Source organism: Balaenoptera ricei, chromosome 9, assembly GCF_028023285.1.
Source record: "Balaenoptera ricei isolate mBalRic1 chromosome 9, mBalRic1.hap2, whole genome shotgun sequence".
Lineage (NCBI taxonomy): Eukaryota > Metazoa > Chordata > Mammalia > Artiodactyla > Balaenopteridae > Balaenoptera > Balaenoptera ricei.
Genome location: NC_082647.1, coordinates 45,846,570 through 45,866,614, shown reverse-complemented (window position 1 = coordinate 45,866,614; position 20,045 = coordinate 45,846,570). Strand labels below are relative to the sequence as shown.

General features: G+C 37.6%; 1 protein-coding gene across 8 annotated transcripts in view; it reads right to left on the bottom strand.

Moving 5' to 3' along the window:
* PDE1C (phosphodiesterase 1C) overlaps positions 1-20,045 on the bottom strand; it is a 522,865-nt gene that overhangs the window by 35,717 nt on the left and 467,103 nt on the right. For 6 of the 8 annotated variants that reach the window (XM_059932718.1, XM_059932721.1, XM_059932720.1 and 3 more), the window contains 2 exons: positions 17,894-18,124; positions 11,196-11,273 (listed from right to left, as the gene is read on the bottom strand). In XM_059932718.1, coding sequence (XP_059788701.1) covers positions 11,196-11,273; positions 17,894-18,124 — 309 coding nt within the window. Of the gene's footprint in view, positions 1-1,626; positions 1,704-11,195; positions 11,274-17,893; positions 18,125-20,045 lie in introns of those variants that run through there. The other 2 variants (XM_059932722.1, XM_059932725.1) reach the window with 2 other exon arrangements.

Below are 20,045 nucleotides of genomic sequence, written 5' to 3'. Positions count from 1 at the left end.
GAAGGTAAGTGGAGATGCTACAGAAAACCATTTGGTTTAAAGATAGTTGTTTTAAAAAGAGGCTTAAAGTTCGAGTTTGATTTGACTCTAAAAATGTGTTTAGCAATCATAATGTTTATTACTAGATCACAAGCTGACCATCTGTGAGGCAGGCCTCATAGAATCTGGCACTGGGTTTTAAAAACATCTGTAAACACTTTTATTTTTCATTTTCTTGGGCTTGCTTTTTTTTACAGCCTGATTCAACTATCACCCAAGCTCAAAAGTAAGCTGACTTGGATGAGCACAGAGCTGGGATTTAAACCAGATTTTCAAGTCTACCAGAAACCCTTTCAGAGCTGCCTCTCTATGGAGTCAACTTTCTACCAAAACAACAAAGTGATACTGTAAGCAACAGAAAGAGTTGTAAAAGGCTAAACAGGAAAAAAACAAAAAAGAAACAAACAAAAAACCCGGGGAAGAATAAATGTGGTAAAACCAAACCCAATTTTAAATGTCTAGTAGTAGGATTTCTGTGGGGCTTATAAGCAGGTCCTGGTTTGGTTTTGTTTCTTAATAATGAGGAAATACTAAAAACAAACAAACATTGTCTTAGAGATAGCTGTTAAGATTTACCCAGGCATTGTTTTCACTTTTCTAGGTCATAAGTGCAAGATAGGTATTTTAAATGGTTACCACCAAATACCCCAACATACGCATCCATGCTTTCTTTTCTCCTTGCCCCAAATGATAGAGGATATGATTATATCAGGATTATTCTATATTAATTTTACTGCATATAATACCAATGCTATAGCCCTGCTAAGATGGGTGGATGGTTGGACGGATGAATGGATGGATGATGGATGGACAGAATAGATAAATAGATGATAGATAGATAAATTTGTAGGAATATAACTTCCTGAAACCTTGCTTATGCCATCATTTCCTAAAATTTGCCCACTGGATCCAAATATAAAGAATAAGAATAAGTACTGTACAAAGGACAGTAGTTCTTAGGTTCAACCTTTGTGATTTTTCTTGATCTTTTCTTTTGATCCTTGGCATCTGTGCTATCACTGAGAATAATGATCCTGTTAACTTTTATTCTTTAACTTTGCTGGCTTCTCTCTTCTTTTACGTAGCATGGTTTTTCTTTCCAAACTTAAAATATGTGAATGTCTCCGTTCTTCTGTCCCACATTGTCCAAAGGTATTTTACTGCCATTCTTCTCTGTATTAAGAACCTAGTACTTTGACACGGAAGGAAACAAAACACTCAACTCTCCAAGTGCCCCAGGACCTGACCCACTCTTAAGAGGTAAGTAAAAGTCAGGCATCAACAGCGCATACCACTCCTCTGGTTCAGGTAAGGGTAGAGTTGTCTGCACGCAAGAGTTTTGTTTCTGATCAGTCTTTGAATCTGCTACTTTTGAAGCCAACAAGAAACCAGAGATTAAGGAAGTCCTTCAGAGAAAGTTAAGTGAGGCTGGGATATTAGGTCTGAAACGTTCTGACTGCTCTTCGTGTTTTTCTCCATTTTATTAGTTCAGGAAAAACAATAAAAGATTCAAAATGAATGAAAGAAAAAAAGAAACATTTATTCTCATGTTTTCACTGCAGCTCCAGGGTATAGAATAAAAATGGCATATATTGTAGAGGGCTAATACTTATGAAATACAGGTATCATCACATGGAGATCAGGCTGTCCTTTGGTGGAAAAGGCTAAGAATAAACACAAAGAAGAAGCTTCAATACTTGCTTGACATTGCATTTTTAACAGCTCTCCTAGCTTGTGGGCGACTAGAAAAAAAATGGCATTAACAATGGAGACATCTCTAGCTCCTGGTTTTGGCACATATTTCAAAGGCAGCTGTTATTTTAAAGAATTTTTTTATAATGTTAATAGAGTTTCTTTTGACAAATGTATTGTTACTTGTGTTTCTCCAATCACTTGCAAAGAATCTGACAAAATACAATTTTTCTAGGGGGAGAACAGATAAATATTTATTTCATGAATACTAAAAAGTTATTTTTAATCCTGAACATCAGTATTAAGAAAAAAAAGACAAATCACATTTCCCCAGTAGTTCCAAAATTGTAATCCTCTCTGTCAAACCAGGTTCCTTTAAAAATACAATGGTGCGTTAAGAGTGTAACAAAATGTCTAGAAGATAGAGTGAAACAATGAAAGCTTATACACCAATAATTGCAAGGGAAAAGTTGTTTAAAAATGTTAATTTCGCCTTTAACAAAGAGTACACAATATACTTTTATGTGACATTTCTACTATGTAGTTATTTGGTAAGAGACTGGAATCTAAACAGCTATGTGAAAAGCATGAATTGACCCTAGAAGTTTTCTTTAGTAGAACACAATTTAATTATTTTAAACTCACCAATCTTACATTGTATTATATATATGTATATATACATATCTACACACACAATACATATATATATACACAATATACATACATACATATATATGTATATACACACACACAATTTCAGTTGCTGTTTGATACTACAAATGTGAATTTCAATAACACAAAACCTACAGGAGGATAATAATAGTTGCATGTCATCTTGTTCCTTTATAATCCATCATGAGGCTATGTATTATACACCCTCCTTAAAAAGCACAAGGATATTCACTGAACCTAAAACTATACTAAAAACACATTGGTTTGAAATGGATGATCGTAACCGAAAGAGCTAACTGTTCTGATTCACTGTGACTCATCAATGCTAGAACCATGTGGATGTCAACGGCTTCTGTACCTCCATGCTCTCAAGTGTATCATCCACAGCAAAAAGGAACAAAGAGATTTTCTGAGTTCACCCCATTTGACCACTTCCAATCCACGTATAATGGATTGGTTAATAGTTTTCCCCAAAATCCAACCAAAAAAATTATATTGGGTTTCAGTATTGTTGCATTCACAACAACTCTTGTTGGGTCAACCTACAGCATGGCTTCAAAAATCAATTAGAAAATGGCACTGAAGTATATAAATCAAAAATTTTAAGCAACAAAACCTTTTAGAATCTAATTAGGGGATCTTATCTAGATGCATAAGAATAACAGGCATCTAAAAACAATACTGCACTTCTCTCATACATTTATCAACTTTTTGTTGTTTTCCTTTGACAGGGACATGGCAGTGGAGGGTTAAGACACTTGGGTTATCACACTACTTGAGAAAATAAGGCATAAAATGTTTTTAAAAGCAAATATTTCATGCCTCTTTCTTGCTAAACCACAGCATGTACTTACTATTGATGCTCCATGTGTTGATACATATAAATATGTTAAGTAAATGGGTCACAAGAGTTTTCATGGACAAATGGCTAAGGGAAATGGGATATTAATCAGAACATGTGTTGTTATGATGACTTATCTTAATTGGGACCCAGGACACTCCAGATGTTTGGTCCCTGTACACTCATGAAAAATAACCCATAAGGATCTTAGATTCTCATGTGGAAGGCAATTCCTTCATTAAAGAAATAGACCTACTTTTGTCAATGCATAGAAGGTTACAGTGAGATATCTTCCCAGAACTAAGAAATAATGTTATCCTCTGAGAAGGAAGCAAGTAAAAAATCCAAAGGGTGGGATTAACTATTTGTAGAAACTACCTCAAGACAGTAGTGTTGACATCAGTGGCATAATCAACGGTGAAGTGCGTTGCAAATCAATCATTGCTAAAAACAGTTAAGCCCTACAGTCTTACAGGTTTAATTTTTAAAGTAAACTAGAAAGGACTCAAGGTTATTGTCATAGTAGCACCGCCTTGGGTATGAGAGAAAAGGACAGGGTACCAGCTAGTGTTCCCAGAACTGTTCACCATCTTTGGCCTATTTTACCCACCAGAGTTCATGATCTGGGCATAATTTTGGGAGGTATGCAAAGCTTATGATAATATGTTAGGAAAAGAAAATAAGAGAGAAAAAGTTTGAGGACCGTTGCCTTAAAAACAAAGAAGTTTCATCAAGATCAAGGTCCAGACATGCCATCAAGGATGACTGAAAATGAACAAGAATGAGAATCTACCCCAAGATATCAACATATCTGATACTGAATGTGAGATCCAAAAGGAGACTAGATGTAAAAGGGGTGCCATGGAGGGCTGCCTCTTGCACTGTCAGTATCTAGGGTACACAAGATGGTCCCTATTCACTTTTCTTGGTAGATCCATCCCAATGGTAGAGACAGACATTTCAGGATATTCTACCTTGAAGTCACAATTCATCAACTAACTCTCTCTACATTCTCAGCTTAGCAGGCAACTTTCTGATATGATTTGGCTTCCCAAGTAGGTTTTCCTTCGGGAGAAAGAAACCGCTGACTGGCCAGCAGATGTGAGCATTCCAGTGTACATGAAGGATATATTTCACAGTAAACTGGCAATCAAAACCACACATTGGTCACAAGTATTCATTTTAGTGTCAACAAGTCTTCTACAGCATAATCCACCCTTCATTTACTGTCAATGTGGAATTCCTTCATCTGACAATGTCAAAAATAAGAAGTCCATATACATGTGGATCTATTTCTAGACCCTCTGTTCTACTCCACTGACCCATTTGTCTATCTCGATGCCAATACTATACTGCCTTGATTATTATAGCTTTATAAGTCTTGAAATCAGGCCTACCTGTTTAGTCCTTCAATTTTTTCCTTCTTTTCCCAAGTTGCTTTGTCTATTCTGAGTGATTTGCATTTCCATATACATTTTAAAACCAGCATGTCAATTTCTACCCAAAAAGCCTGCTAGGATTTTAATTGGGATTGCATGGAATCTATAGATCAATTTAGAAAGAACTTAAATTTCAACTATCTCTGGAAAATCCCCAAATATTTGGAAACTAAAAATATATTTCTAAATAATCCTTAGATCAATGTAGAAATTAAAATAAAAATTAGAAAATATTTTGAAATGAATGTGAATAAAAATGCAACAAATCAGAGTTTGTGGCATGTTACTAAAATAGTATTTAGAGGGAAATATACAGCATTAAAGGCCTATATTAGAAAAGGAAAAATATCTCAAATCAATGACATTAACTTCCACTTTAAGAAACTAGAAAAATAAGGCAAACCAAACCCAAAAGCAAGCAGAAGAGAGGAAATAATACAGATCAGATCAGAATCAATGAAATAGAAACAGAAAAACAATGGAAAATATTAATGACAATGATTAATAAAATTTATTAACCTCTAGCCAGACTGGTCAGGAAAAAAAGAGAGAATACACAAATCACCAATATAAAAAATGATAAAGACAACATCACTATAAATTCTATAGCTATTAAAAAGAAAATAAAACAATATGAACATCCTATGACAATGTAATTCCATTGTGACCTGTGAACATTCTTTGTATGACTTGAATCATTTTACATTTATTGGGACTTGTTTTACATCCCAAAATGTAATCTATATTTATAAATGTCCTATGTGCACTTGAAAAGAGTATGTATTCTCATACTGTGGGTGTTCTGGGAAGGCCAATTAAGTCAAGTTGGTTGATAATGTCATTCAAGTCTTCTTTTCCTGCTGATTTCATATATACTTAGCCTATCGATGATTGAGAGAGGGATGTCAGTGCTTCCAAATAGAATTGTGTATTAAAATTTTTTTACACTTCATTTCATGCATTTTGGTACATAAATGTACAGGATTATTATATCCTCTTGATAAATAGACTTTATCATGAAATGAACCTCCTTTCTCTGGTGACAGTGTTTGCTATGAAATCTACTTTATCAGATAGTAATATAATCATGCAAGCTTTCTTTTGATTACTGTTAGCTTGGCATACCAATTTCCATCCTTTTATTTTTGGGTTTTTGTGTCTTTTAATATAAAGGCAGAATATACTTGGGTCTTACAATCTGAAAATTTCTGCCTTTTATTTGGGCTGTTTAGACCATTTACATTTAATGTGATAACTGATATGCTTAGTGTTAAGTCTATATTCTTGCTATTTGTTTCCTATTTGTCTCATCTATTCTTTGTTCTCTTCTTATTCTTTTTCTACCTTTTTTGGATTAATTATTCTTATGATTCCATTTTCTCTCTTTTGGCTTATTAGCTATATGTCATTATCTTGTTATTTTAGTAATTGCTTTAGAGTTTATAGTACATGCTCTTAATTTATCTCAGTCTATTGGGTTGGCCAAAAGCCCGAACAAACTTTTTGGCCAACCCAATACCTTCAATTGATATTATATCACTTCATGTATGATATTAGAACTTTACAATAGCATATTTACATTTCTCCCCTTCTCACTTTTATGCTATTGTTGTCATATATTTTAGTTTTATATATGCTATAAACTCAGTAATATATTATTATTTTGTTCAAATAGTCAATTATTTAAATAGTCAAGATATTTAAATGATAAGAAAAAATATTGTATATTTATCCATCTAGTTACCATTTTTAGTGCTCCTCATTTCTTTGTGTGGATCCATATTTCCATCTGGCATATCTATCCTTCTGCTGTTCTTTAACATTTTTTGTAGTGTAGGTCTACCAGTAATGAATTCTTTCAGTTTTTATATCTGAAAGATATTGATTGCTGTTGGCTATAGAATTCTTGGTTGAATTTTTCCCCTTAGCACTTTAAAGATGTTGCTCCACTGTTTTCTCACTTGCATTGTTTCTGATGAGATATCTACTGTTATCCTTATCTTTGTTCATATCTCCATATGTATCTTTTTTTTTCTCTAGCTGTTTTTAAATTTTTTCTCTTCATTACTGGTTTGGAGTAATTTGATTATAATATGCTTTTGGTGTAATTTTCTTTATATTCCTTGTGCTTGTGTTTTACTGAGCTTCTTAAGTCTATGGACTTAATAGTTTTCATCATTTGGCAAAATTTTAGCCATTACTTCATCAAATAATCTTTCCTCTTTTCTCTCTTCTTTACTTTAGGAACTCCAATTACACATACATTAGGCTGTTTGAAGGTGTCTTACAACTTACTGATGCTCTTTACAATTTCTATTCTTGTTTTCTGTGCTTCATTTCAGATAGTTTCTATTGCTAATTCTCACTACTCTTTTCTTCCAAAATGTCTAATCATATCCAGGGTGTTTATCATTAATCCCATACAATATTATTTAGTTAATACCATCCAGTATATTTTTCATATCAGACACTGTAGTTTTCATCTCTAGACATTTGATCTTTTTTATATCTTTCATGTCTCTACTTAAACATATGGGCTACAGTTGTAAGAACTGTAAGAACTACTTTAATGCTCTTGTCTGCTAATTCTAACATCTGTTTCAGTTCTGGGTTGATTTCAGTTGGTTGTTATTTTCCTCTTATTACTGGTAGTGTTTTCTTCCTTCTTTGCATGTCCAGTAATTTTTGATTGGATGTTAGATATTGTGAATTTTAGCTTGCTGGGAGTGTGTACACACACACACACACACACACACACACACACACACAAACACATGCTTTATCCTGGGATGCAGTTACTTGGAAACACTTTGATCCTCTTATATCTTGATTTTAAGATTTGTTAGGTGAGCCTAAAGCAACATTTAGCCTACAGCTAATTATTCCCCTTCTAAGGCAAGACAATTATGAATATTCTACCCAATTCCCTTTAAATTCCAATTCCCTTTAAATTATGAGGTATTCTAGTCTGGCTAGTAGGAATAGGCACTTTTATTGCTCTGTGTGAAGTGTGAACATCAGGACTGTTCCTTCTAAACCTCTTGAATGGTTCTTTCCTGGTCTCAGGTGGTTTCCTCATTGAGAGTCAATTTGTACTCTGATGAATACTCTTCAGATTTCTAGAGTTCTGTCTCTCTTCAGTTCTATCCTCTCTGGTGTTTTATCCCATTAATTATAGCTGCCTTGGTATCCTTGGATCCTTAGTCAACTCCTCAACTCAAGGAATCCATCAGGTCTGCCTGGAAACCCTCTTAATGCAGTAAGCTGAGGCAATCGTCAGGCTTACTTCATTTGTTTCTTGTCTCTTAGAGAGCACTGTCTTCATTTCTTGATGCCCAATATTTCTTGATGTCTTCATTCCTTGAAAAACCATTCTTCCACATATGTTGTCTTTTTAAAAAAATTGTTTCAGGTGGAAGGGTAAACCTAATTCTTGGTAGCCCTCTTTGCAGAAGCAGATGTCCATGGATTGTATTTTGTCCACTATTTCCACTCTTCACAACTGACTTACATTTCATGAACCGACATCTTTAAACATTCCAATTCCCAGAACATTCAATAAAGGAAAAATTCCTGCTGAACTCCCTCCCTGGGACTTGGTAAATAACCTTGCAGGGCCTAATTATAGAGAATCATTTGAGAGACACAAACAGTGGCTATCTCTTATATCTCTGTTAATGTAGTCAAGTAAAATTAAGGGCAAATTCATATTTCTGGGCAACTATAAAAATTATAGCTATGCTGTTTCAAACATGACTAAAAACACACTGAAAATAATTCATTCATATGGCACCCCACAAGTCTCCCAATGACAGTGTAAAAGCTTAGCCCCTGAGAGAATCTTGGCTCAGAAACCTAGATCTTTTTATGTTAGTACATTTCTCCCTAAGAAACAAGGTATTTTCAGAGAGCATTCATTCTTTGAAGTCAGTTAGAAAATTAGTGCTGCAGGGTACTAAACAGTACTTTAGTAGCCTGACAGAGATAATGTACAACTGCAATGTGTTCATTTTACCAGGATGTAATTTACCCTTTCAGCACATGCTCCTTCTCTCTGTGTGTGACTCAGCTCATTGGAGTTGGGGCATAGCCAACTGTAGTCTAGTTTCCATTGAGTTTCTCTCTGAATGCATACAATATTAAACTTCAAAACATAGTGGGTTTGATCACACTGGGCACTGAACTGTGCTTGGATACTCCCTTTCAAAAATTAGAGCTGGTTCCCAGGGGTTGGATTAAGGGTAGGAGCATTAAAAATAGTTAAATTGACTCCCTCTGGTCATCAGATGTAGTAAGATCCATTAAAAAGAAATGTTCAAAATACATCTGTTTGTTACTAGATAGTTTCTAAAAATCAATATATCTACTGATATGCATATCATTTAAAAATTTTTCTAAAGTAGACAGTTTTAATGACCAATGGAGAAGGGGTATATGAAGCTGATCAAATTCTTTTCCACTTCATGCCACCAAGAAATAGCTTTAGTCCTGATGAGATTTGGGGCTAAGATAACACAAGTAACTAAAGCCCAATGATCTAAGTCCTGATGACACCAAAGCAATGATAATGACTGACGTCGTGTTAGCCCATCAATGAAATTAAAATACAAAGTTGTTCATGCCCAGACTTACAAGTATATGGACACACCAGACCCAATTTGAATCAGTGGAAGGTTGGAGTTACGGAGGGAAAAAGGATAGATATCAGAAAATGGCCCTTCTTTATTTACTGCATCCTGTTCACTGCCCTATGGGATCAAGAATCCTGTTCATTAAATAATCAAGCTTTATGCTTATTTGTACAATAGAACAAAATATCTATTTCATTACTTCTTCCCGCCAAAAAAAAAAAGTTTAATTATTTAAAATACTGGTGATAATTCAGTTAAAAAGGACACAGGTAAAATAAAAGGGCGTAATGAAGGTGATAAAATTTAACCTACAAATAAATAAAATATTAAAAAATAAATAAATAAAAAATTTAACCTACAATGCTCACATGAATACATTACAACAGTTATTTATAGCACAATACAAACATGCAACAAGATTCAAGCCCCCATGTTAAAGATCTGGGAATTGGTTTATTCTGGGCTTTTATGCTGTAGGAATTCAGATGGGTCAGTCACTGGATATAGGATGGGTCAGGTGTCCAGGTGCTGGGTTTATAACTAACACCATTCTCCTCTACTGTACATATTCTGGCTTGTGTTACCTTGACTTGGGTCTAATGATGTCTGGTACTTGAACAAACCTTACCCATAACAGAGTCTGGCTAAGAGACTGCCATTCTGAATCCTATTTTATCTCCATGTAATTCATGTCTTAGTCACAATTATTCAAGGAGGGTATGTATTAAGCAAGTGGTTTCCATTTGCATAAACAATTTGGTAAAAAAATTGGATGTGTGTGTTCCGCAGATATTATGTGATAAGACACCTGGGGTGAATTATTTGAATGATCTTCAAAGAAAGAACTGATTTCATGCATATGGGTAAAGAGAACATATCACAATGGCTTAGAGATGAAAACTAAAGGCAATTCTTTCTTTTTAACAGATGCATGAGTTGTATTCAAATTTCTTCTTACTCCTCAACCTGATTACCCTACATTTGTTCTTCTCTGACTAACCAAACTACTCAAAGAATAGCATAGTATCTAATACAATGTCTGCAGGGAGGTATGGTTCAAAGAGTCTGAGACCCTAACAAAAACCACTTCCTAAAACTTTCATTTTTAGTTTAATATCATTTATATGTATGGGGGGATAACTAGGAATAAGCCTATGTTAAAATTGAAACAGGAGGATTATATAAAAGGTGAGAGTTGTTTTCTCAATCTGATGGTCCAAAGTTTGGAGGGCAATATAATTTGAACTTTCAGATTTTATAAAGAATGGAATGCTATTTATGGAAAGTAAAAGCAGTGCTCATGAAGCCCATTATAATGTAGGTTCATTCTAACTGGTCTGGGATTGTCATCCAAAGCTTGCCTTTAAGACGTACTCTTGCTGACCAAACTGTATTCTACAGCTATGTACATTCTCCAGTATGTGGGCCTCCCAGCATACTGATAACACTGAACAGATTTCTGTTTTTGTTGTTTCCAAAAATAATAACTCATTAAAGGTATAAAAAATTGAAAACTGAAAACATGGAACATTTCCCATTTACGCTGCATAATTCACAAAGACTTATATTCCATTCCATTATAATCAGCAAGCCCAGAATCAACTTTTCATAAAGTTTAAAATGAAAAATGGCAAGTGGGAAAAGAAAGAGTATAGAACTCATTTGTGATGGAGAAAGTGTGGTGGAAGGGAAAAGATACAACAATAATTTGTAAATTATTGAAAAAGGGATAATAGTACTCTTTAAATATAGTGAATGCTTTTTTCAGGGTATAAGACTATATTAGCAATTTCACACAATTGCAACTTTATGTGTAAATCTAACAAGCTTGCATTAAATTGCACAATTTATGGAAAAATATAATGGGAATTATGCTCTTACCATCTGTTTTCTTTGAATCATTTCTGACATTGGATTGATCCTTCTTGTCTGTCTTATTTTTACCATCTTTCAAGTCACCTGAAAGTAATAAACATGACAAACAGTACATGTATAAAGCTAACAGGGAAGTTATAAATATCTTTAAATCTGTCAAGGTAAAAAAAGAAAAAAAAAACCACATAATTTTAGTCGTGAGGGGTTACATGTCTGAGTGTAAATATCAGGAAACTGGATTAGGTCCTGGAAATTGGATTATGATCTGGAAATTAAGACTGAAAGTTCATGTTAAACAGGATTGTACTTAAGTCAATGGTGTTTATTTTCCAAGGAAGGCAGTTCAGCTTTACTATTAGGCTGTGGAGTGAGGAAAAACCTGGGTTACTGTAAGTTATATCAATTAATAGCTACTATTTAACTTCTATGTGCTTTTCCTTATCTGCAAAATGGTGATAATAATACCTACTTTATAGACATAATATAAGGATAAATGCATTCAAGGTACTGAATGTGCTATCTGGCACGTCACTCAATAACAGCTGTTATTCTAAAACAGAGCTGTAAATGGTACTTTAATTAATGAGCTTGTTGAAATGTAATATGTAAAAGTTAAAAAACACTATGCACACCAGTGTAGAGTGAACACGTGTCAAAAATTTATTTAATTCATTTATGAAGGAACCAGGAAGACAGTAAGGATGGTTCCAAGAGCATTTAAGGAAATGGATATTTCTAGGTATTTTAGAAATATGTTAAAATAAGATTGCTAGGTTAGAGACGAAACTGGTTATGTCCTACAGGGCAATAAAACTATAACTGTTGGGGTTATCTCCTCTAGTAGTCAAAAATCTACACGTTAGTACATAACTTCACAGTACCTAGGCTTGAGCAAATAGTAAATGACAAAGTTAAACATAGTTGTGTTCTTCTAAAACAAGGGGTCAGCAATTTATTGCCCGTGGGCCAACCTGGCTTGTTATCATTTTTGGAAATAAAGTTTTACTGGAACATAACCACATCCATTCATTTATATAACGTCTGTAGTTGCTTTCCTGCTGCAATGGTAGAGTTGAATAGTTGCAACAGAGACATGCAAAGCCAGGAATATTTATTATCTGGGCCTACACAGAAAAAGTTTGCTGACCCCTGCCTAAGACAGTTAAATAATCCTTGGGCAGGTCTTTTTGACAATATGCCAGTGTGACATTGAAAGGACATGGTATTTCTTCTCTCAGATTTATTCTCAAGTTTTGGATATTTTTCTTACAAATCTTACTGATGGCGGCTTTCTTTTTAGCCTGCATAAACCCAAGAATAGATTATTACTCAATTACTGGCATTAATAAAGCAAAAAGACCCTAATAATTATTGCAGCCAGGAAGCGGGGAGCAGGGCCCAAGGCAGGAAGGGTACATTTATCTTTTCTACTTTCTTTGTGCCAGGCAGTGTGCTAAATGCTTTACATGCATCATTTCATTAAATTCTCATAGCAACCCCATTATGAAGGTACTATTATTGAAAGTAGACAAATTCATCAAAGATTAATTCACTAAGTGATCAATTTGCTGAATAACAAAGTCACCAAATGACTGAGGATGTTTTCCAAGTTTGAGTTTTTCCTTGACTTCACTGCGGACACTCTGTCACACGCTGGTCAAGCCAGCTGTGTTGAGTGCAGTGGAATGTGTTTCACACATTCATCTGAATGTGTGAATGTGTTTCACACACTCCTGAATGTGTTTCACACACTCAGGCTGCATCTCTGCCCCAAACTTTGCAAGAGTGTCTGCTGCTATAGCAAAACTGCTCCTGTTGGCTACTTTAGATCTGGTTTAAGCCATTGATCTGACAAATGACCAACTGATCTTTCCACAAAGTGATTTTGCTTAAATATTAAATAGTCTTAAGCAAAAACTCACAGAATCATCTCCATTTTATGGCTCTAGAACCTAAAGCACAGATAAAATAATTTACCCTAACATACACAGATAGGTCTGATTCTAGAGGCCAAGCTCTCAAGCACTGTATTTTGCAACTTCCCTATGAAGCTTAAGTTCTAGATTTCAGACTTCCATTTACTGTTGCCATTTTTAAATGCCTTTGGCCTATAGATTTATATAGAAATGGTTACCCAAGGATAATTCAAGACCCTTTTAGGTTACATTCTACAAAATAAGTAGTTTTCATGGAATTTGACAAATTTTAAGCTTGAGGGAAGGGGAGTCAACTCTGGCCACAGTGCAAGCAGGAGGAGTCCGAGTGAAGCACATGGTCATTGCACGTAACCACCACCAATGGCCAAAATAGATGGATTCCTTTGGAAACCCCGTGGAACAGTTCCAACACTGGCTTTTCCCTGTTTTAAGGATGCCAGAAATGAGCTCAAGGATGATCCTGAGCCTTGTAGTCAAACTAATTCCCTACAGAAAAATGGTCTTTCTTTCCTCAATGAGACTTCGCACCTCTAATGCACAAAACTTTAAGGTTTCAGGGTTGCCCTGGACTGGAGCTTTACCCACAGCTGCCGCAAGGCCAGGATGTCTTCCAGAAGTCAGCAGGAGTAGTCTGATGTGCTGGATGTCAGCCAGCAGCCTGTGGAAGCCTGTCTCCTCCTCAGTCAGGGCTGGGGAGGCTAAAGGGGAAAGTACCTTGATGGAGACCAAAGCTTAGGGGTTCCCATGATCGCTGGTAGAGGACCAAACGTCTAGAACCACAATTAGCCAATATCCTTCAGCTCCATCCTGGAAGTATCTTGAGCGACCACAAAGAAGGGTGCCGGGAAAGGGACACATGTTTGTCTGATGATGTTCCTTGAACAGAATCCATTAGGTCATCTCCCATGGGTTGAATATGGACTAACGGCTGATGTGAGCTGTTATTCAATAAACGGGGGGAAACAAAAGAGCCTTTCTGTGCAGTTATAAATCATTTTAATTAGGCTGCTGCAACCAAGTCCCGAACCACCATTAGCCTTTATTATTATTGCTCAAAATTGATTTCTTTTCCCACCTCTCATTTAATACTTAATTTTTAAGGGAAGTGGTAGACTACTGCTTACTTTGGGAAATGAATGCAGTTGTGAGTCAATCCAGCCTAGCTGAAGGCTCAGGCTCCTGTTTTCTTTCAGGCACTCCCCCTAACCATCTTCAAAATAAATGATTGCCACCTCTGCCCTCTCTGGTATTTGTTTATACCTGTCTCGTAGAATGTATAACCTCCTTTGTCACCAGCATGTTTGTATTCTTTGGTTTCTCTCCCTGACCAGACCAGGGGTTGGCAAACTATGGCCCATGAGCCAAACGTGGCCCCAATGCCTGGTCATATAGGTCCCACAACCTGAAAACAGTTTTTAATATTATTAAATGGTTGAAAAAAAGAGAAGGATATTTAATGACATGTGAAAATTTAAATTTTCATAAATAAAGTTTTATTGCAACATAGCCATGGTCACTTGTTTACATGTTATCTGTGGCTGCTTTTGTGCTAAAACAAGAGTGCTAAGTAGTTGCAAAAGAAACTGTATGGCTGCAAAGCATAAAATTTACTGTCTGGTCCTTTATAGAAAGAGTGTGTCAACCCCTGGAATAAATAGATTATAAGCTTCTTGTGGACAGTAGCTGGGTCTCAATATTCCTCCTATTTCCTACTCTTACCAACAGCACCGAACCTCGCAAATAAGGGCATGCTGGTTAAGGAAAACAGAATTTGGACTCACAGATTCCTATTTGACCTGAAATCTATACTTAATGTTTGCTTGGCCTTAAGCAAGTGATTTAACCTTTCTGAGTCTCGGTTCCCTCATCTGCAAAATGGAAATGAGTATATCTACCTCATACAGTTGTTAGGAGTTTTAAATGATTTAATGTATGTAAAATCCCACGTACAGTGTCTGGCACATACTAAGCATTCCATAAATGTTACTGACATAATAATGGCTGTTTTTATTAAGGGAAAGACATTTTAAACCCACTTCCCTAACAGAAAAAAAAGTAGGGAAGAAACACATCTTGCCTTTCTCACCAGTCCTTACATATTCCCCCTCTGGGAAGGAGAGACTCATCTAGAAGGAAGAGTTGAGTATGCACAACTCAGCCCAGCCACCCGTTTCTCCAGCCCCCAGCCCCCCTCTGAGATGCGTTTTCCACGAGACACACACCTTTTCTGTTACTGCAGAAGCAGCCTGCTTAGGTGTGGAGTGGGGGGTGAGGGGCGAGGCCCGAACCCACCTGCTCTGCCAGTGTCCCATGGGCCATGCCCAGTTCAGGGCAGATGTGTGCAGAAGCCCATGTGCTCAGCAGATCAAGTCTGTGTTTTCCAGTTCAGCTCCAGTTGCAGTGGAGCTAACATTGTGATCACTTTCTGATTCTGGTATCTCCCTCTCAGTTGGTTCCACCCTCAGTAGGGGAAGACGGGGTGTTTTGCATTGCTCTCTAAAACTCCAACAGCTGTATTAGAAATTCTTATTGAATTGAACATATTTTCTCACCTATGAGAAAAGCACCTTGAATACAAAGCAAACTAGTTACGAGCTGTCTCCAGAACCTGGCTGCTGAGGGGCTGGGCAAGTCGGATGATGGCCTTCCCTGCCTCCTGGGGTGTTCATGGGGCTTACCTGAAGGAATTTAGGCAAAGCCCTTGGAACATGACATGAGCTTTTTTTTTAAAAAACACCTTTTCATTTTATTTATTTATTTAATTTATTCATTTGGTTGCTTTGGGTCTTCGTTGCTGTGCGCGGGCTTTCTCTAGTCGCAGTGAGCGGGGGCTACTCTTCGTTGCGGTGCGCGGGCTTCTCACTGCGGTGGCTTCTCTTGTTGCGAAGCACGGGCTCTAGGCACGAGGGCTTCAGGAGTTGTGGCACGTGGGCTCAGTAACTGTGGTTCACAGGCTCTAGAGTGCAGGCTCAGTAGTTGCCGGCACACAGGAGTAGTTGCTCTGCGGCATGTGGGATCTTCCGGGAGCAGGGATCGAACTCGTGTCCCCTGCGTTGGCAGGCGGATTCTTAACCACTGCGCCACCAGGGAAGTCCTGACATGAGCCCTTATCATTATTACAATGTATTAAAACATTGTTTTCTGTTCTACATGTTATATATGTCAATTGCAAAAATAATTGGAGAGTGTCATGCTAAACACTTTCTACATATTTCTCATTTACTTGGGCTGTGTAGCATAATAGCTAGACCATGGTTCAGAGGAGATCACCTGGACCTACCAGGCAGGTGAGAGAGTGTATGTAAAGAGAGAATTTATTTATTTATTTATCTATTTATTTATTTATTTTTATTCTTTTTAAAGGATGGTCTTTTATTTTTTATTTATTTTTTGGCTGCGCCACGTGGCTTGCCGGATCTTAGTTCCCCAACCAGGGATCGAACCCGGGCCCTCTGCAGTGGAAGCGCTGAGTCCTAACCACTGAACCACCAGGAAATTCCCAAGAGAGAATTTTAAACAGCATCTGGTGTATAATCAATAAATGCTAGTTGTTTTATTGTCATTGTTGCTTTTGCTACCATTATTATTATTGGAAGCTCACAAGTGGCCCAGGCTGTGAGCAGTTATTATTATGCACATTTTACAGAGACAATGGAAGGTTAAGTAACCTGGCCAAGGCCAGCAAGAAGTGAGAGGCACAGCTGTGACTTGAATCCAGGTCTGTCTGACTGCCAAAGGACCATGCCACAACCTGGCACTTGAACGCTCCAGTGACTCTGAACTTCCTGCTCTTCCCTAAACAAGGTAAGCAATTCCATGCCCCTATGCATTAGCTCATCGTATTCTCTCTGGCTGAGAAGTCCCTGTGTCCCCCCAAATTTCAGCATTTGAAACGCAGCTTAGACATCACCTCTTCTTGAAGCTTTCTTTGACATTTACTACATCTTGCAATCCCCAGACCCAACAAAGCTCCTCTTTTCTGCACACGGCCCTTGGGTATTTTATCTGCCATGTCACTACTGTTACCGGCTCAGAATTAATTCTGAGGGTGTCCATATCCCCTAGGAGATTGTGGACTTCTTGTGGCCTTTTCATTTCTAAATTCTCAGTGCCAAGAGCAGTGCTTGGCATGGAGTTGTTAACCAATAAATATTTGTTGCACTAAGTATAAGAAATCATCAACTGTATGCACACGACGGTGACCAGCTCATCCTGGTCTGTCTGGAACTTTTCTGGTTTTACTACTGAAAGCCCTGAATCCCAGGAAACCGCTCATTCCCAGGCTAACTTGGACGACTGGTCATCCTAATGTACACACTTGTTCACCTACAGATATACACACAATACTCTGGAAATAGACCTTAGGCAGACATGAGTGCCGGCCCTGCCAGGGGGATGGTACCTACGGAAGACTGCCTTTCCATTCATCCATTCCTGCGCTAAGCACTCAGGAATGTGCTGGGATTGCTAATAGGGATTTCCCCTGCTGGTAGGCAGGCGCTGGCCAGAGTCTCCAGAACTACCCAGCTGGAAAGGGCCCAAAAGATATAAATCTCCCCAGAGAGCATGGCCTAAGCAAGCTTCTGGCTGCTTTGGATGGGATCCTAATAGGATCCACAGCCTAGGGAGGTATGATCAGCAGCAGCTGGATGGCCAGGGCGGCCCTGCTCTGTGACCTGTCCTCACAGGGGCAGTTCTTTGCCAGCGTCCATCCATCACATCATTAGCGCCCTGAAAAGAGCCTTTCACCAGCGCAATCCTACTCACCATTCTGTTGCTTTTCTCCTGATGACTTCTCAGCTTTGGAGTTTTGCCCACGAGGGCTGTCACTTTTGTCTGTTCCTGTTCCGTTGACTTGATTCTTAGCTTCCCCAGATGCCTTTTTCTCGGCTTTACCAGATGCACCTTCTTCAGCCTGGCTTTTGGCTTCCATTTCCTTTTGCTTCTCCTCTGCGGCCAGGCGAGCCTTTTCTTCTGCTTCCTTCTTGGCCTTCTCCTCTGCATCCCCAGGACAAGCCAGGAAAGGTGGAGAAAAGATAAAAAGAGGTCATGCCATTAGGAGAATTGCCTCTTTGAACAAAAGCAAGAATTTGCATTGGGAATTAATGCATTAAAATGACCTAAGGTGTTTATTGTGTGTTTGAGGTATAATTTTGGCTAATTCAAGTCAGTTTGGTATGTATATTCAGGAAACCAATAAAATCTGTTCATGGTGATGTTATTTCTGAAAACAGTGGGTTTAGAAGAAGGGGATGGGGAGAAAGTAATAATAAGGATAATAATAATTAATAAACCAATACTGTAATTGGCATTATTAATATTAATATTACCATCAATAAGTTCTCTTGAATGTGTCCTCTATGCCAGGTATTATACTAAGTGCTTTCCAAGGATTACTTCCTCTCATTCTCAACCTTATATGGCAGCGACTATTGTTGTAACCCTATTTTACAAATGTGGAATTGAGGCTCAGAGACATTACAAAACTCTCCCACAGCCCAGTAAAAACTGAAGTTTCATGTAGATTTGCTTAGGAACTGGAGTTTAAACATAAAAAAACTGATTACAAAACCAAAATACAGGGAAAATAACCACCACTAGAATAATACTGTTGCAGGCCACTGTCTGTGAATTTAAAAGTAGGAGGAGGGTAATTAGGCCTCCCAAAAAAACATGGTCTTCAAACTGTCCACAGGATGAGAGGTGGCCTTTAGTTTGGCCAGGGATGATGGTCTGTGTCTTCCTCTTTAATGAGAGGATGTCGGCCTTATTTCCAATTTGGTTGACTGTGAAAGGGTCTGGCTCTGTGTTTAATCAAAAACATAATGTAATTGCCTATGGTCAAGGATTCATGAAAAAAATGGATACATTCATTCAACTAATATTTATTGAGCAGCTACAGTGTCAAGTACTGTTTTAGGCACTGGGAATACAGCAGCAAGCAAGAAGACGTATGGAGTAGAAAATACCATAATTAAGCAAACAAATCACTAGGATAATTTCAGATGGTGAAAAGAATTTTACAAAAAAGTAAAGCAGAGTAATATGATGGAACACGATCAGCATAAAGGAAGGAGGTGGCATTAGGTAAGGAGGAGAAGTAGGTGACATTTGACCAAATCTTGAATGATGAATTGCTGACCATGCAATAATCAAGAAAAAAGAGCATTCCAGGCAGAGGAAATAAAAAGTGTAAGGCCGTAAGACTGGAATGAGCTTGGTATGTTCCAGGGACAATGAGTTAGCCAGTATGGCTAAAGCAAATTTAGTAAGGGGTTAGTGACAGATGATGTGGTCAAGTGACCAAGGACATGCAAGGTTGAGATCATGCAGAGCCTTGGAGGCAATGAAGTGGAGCTGGATTGTAGGAAGTAACCTACAGAGACCAATGGAAGGCACCTAACAGAAACCAGTCCTCCCTTAAGGTCTGCCGACTCACCGTCTAGCATTCAATTCACTCAAAAGGGCTTCCAACCTCCACTATGAAAAGCATTATTGCATTTTTTTCTCTAGATGTGTTACAAATGTCCCACACCTCATTACCAGGGGTCTTCTTTACTTCCCTTGGTTAGCCCTGGTCCTGAAAACAGCTGGCTTTCATAGATGACAAGTGAGATTTTAATCTAATGGGCACCAGAGTGGTTATGCATGTGATCACGTTTCCCTTTGTTTCAGCAGCTAAAGAGCACAAAGCCCAGATTTGGTTCCAGGTTCACACGTTCGCCGGGCTTTATGGCGTATATTGTGCCTGTCTATGACCTCTGGCTTCATTTTACTCTTCCTGCCCTTACATTTGCCTGGCTCAGATGTCCTCCTTAATATATTATGAAGTTTTCATTCATCTTTTCATTGATTCATCCAACCACCCATCCAAACCAATACCCTGGCCTCACCCCTGACAAATTAAATCAGACTCTGG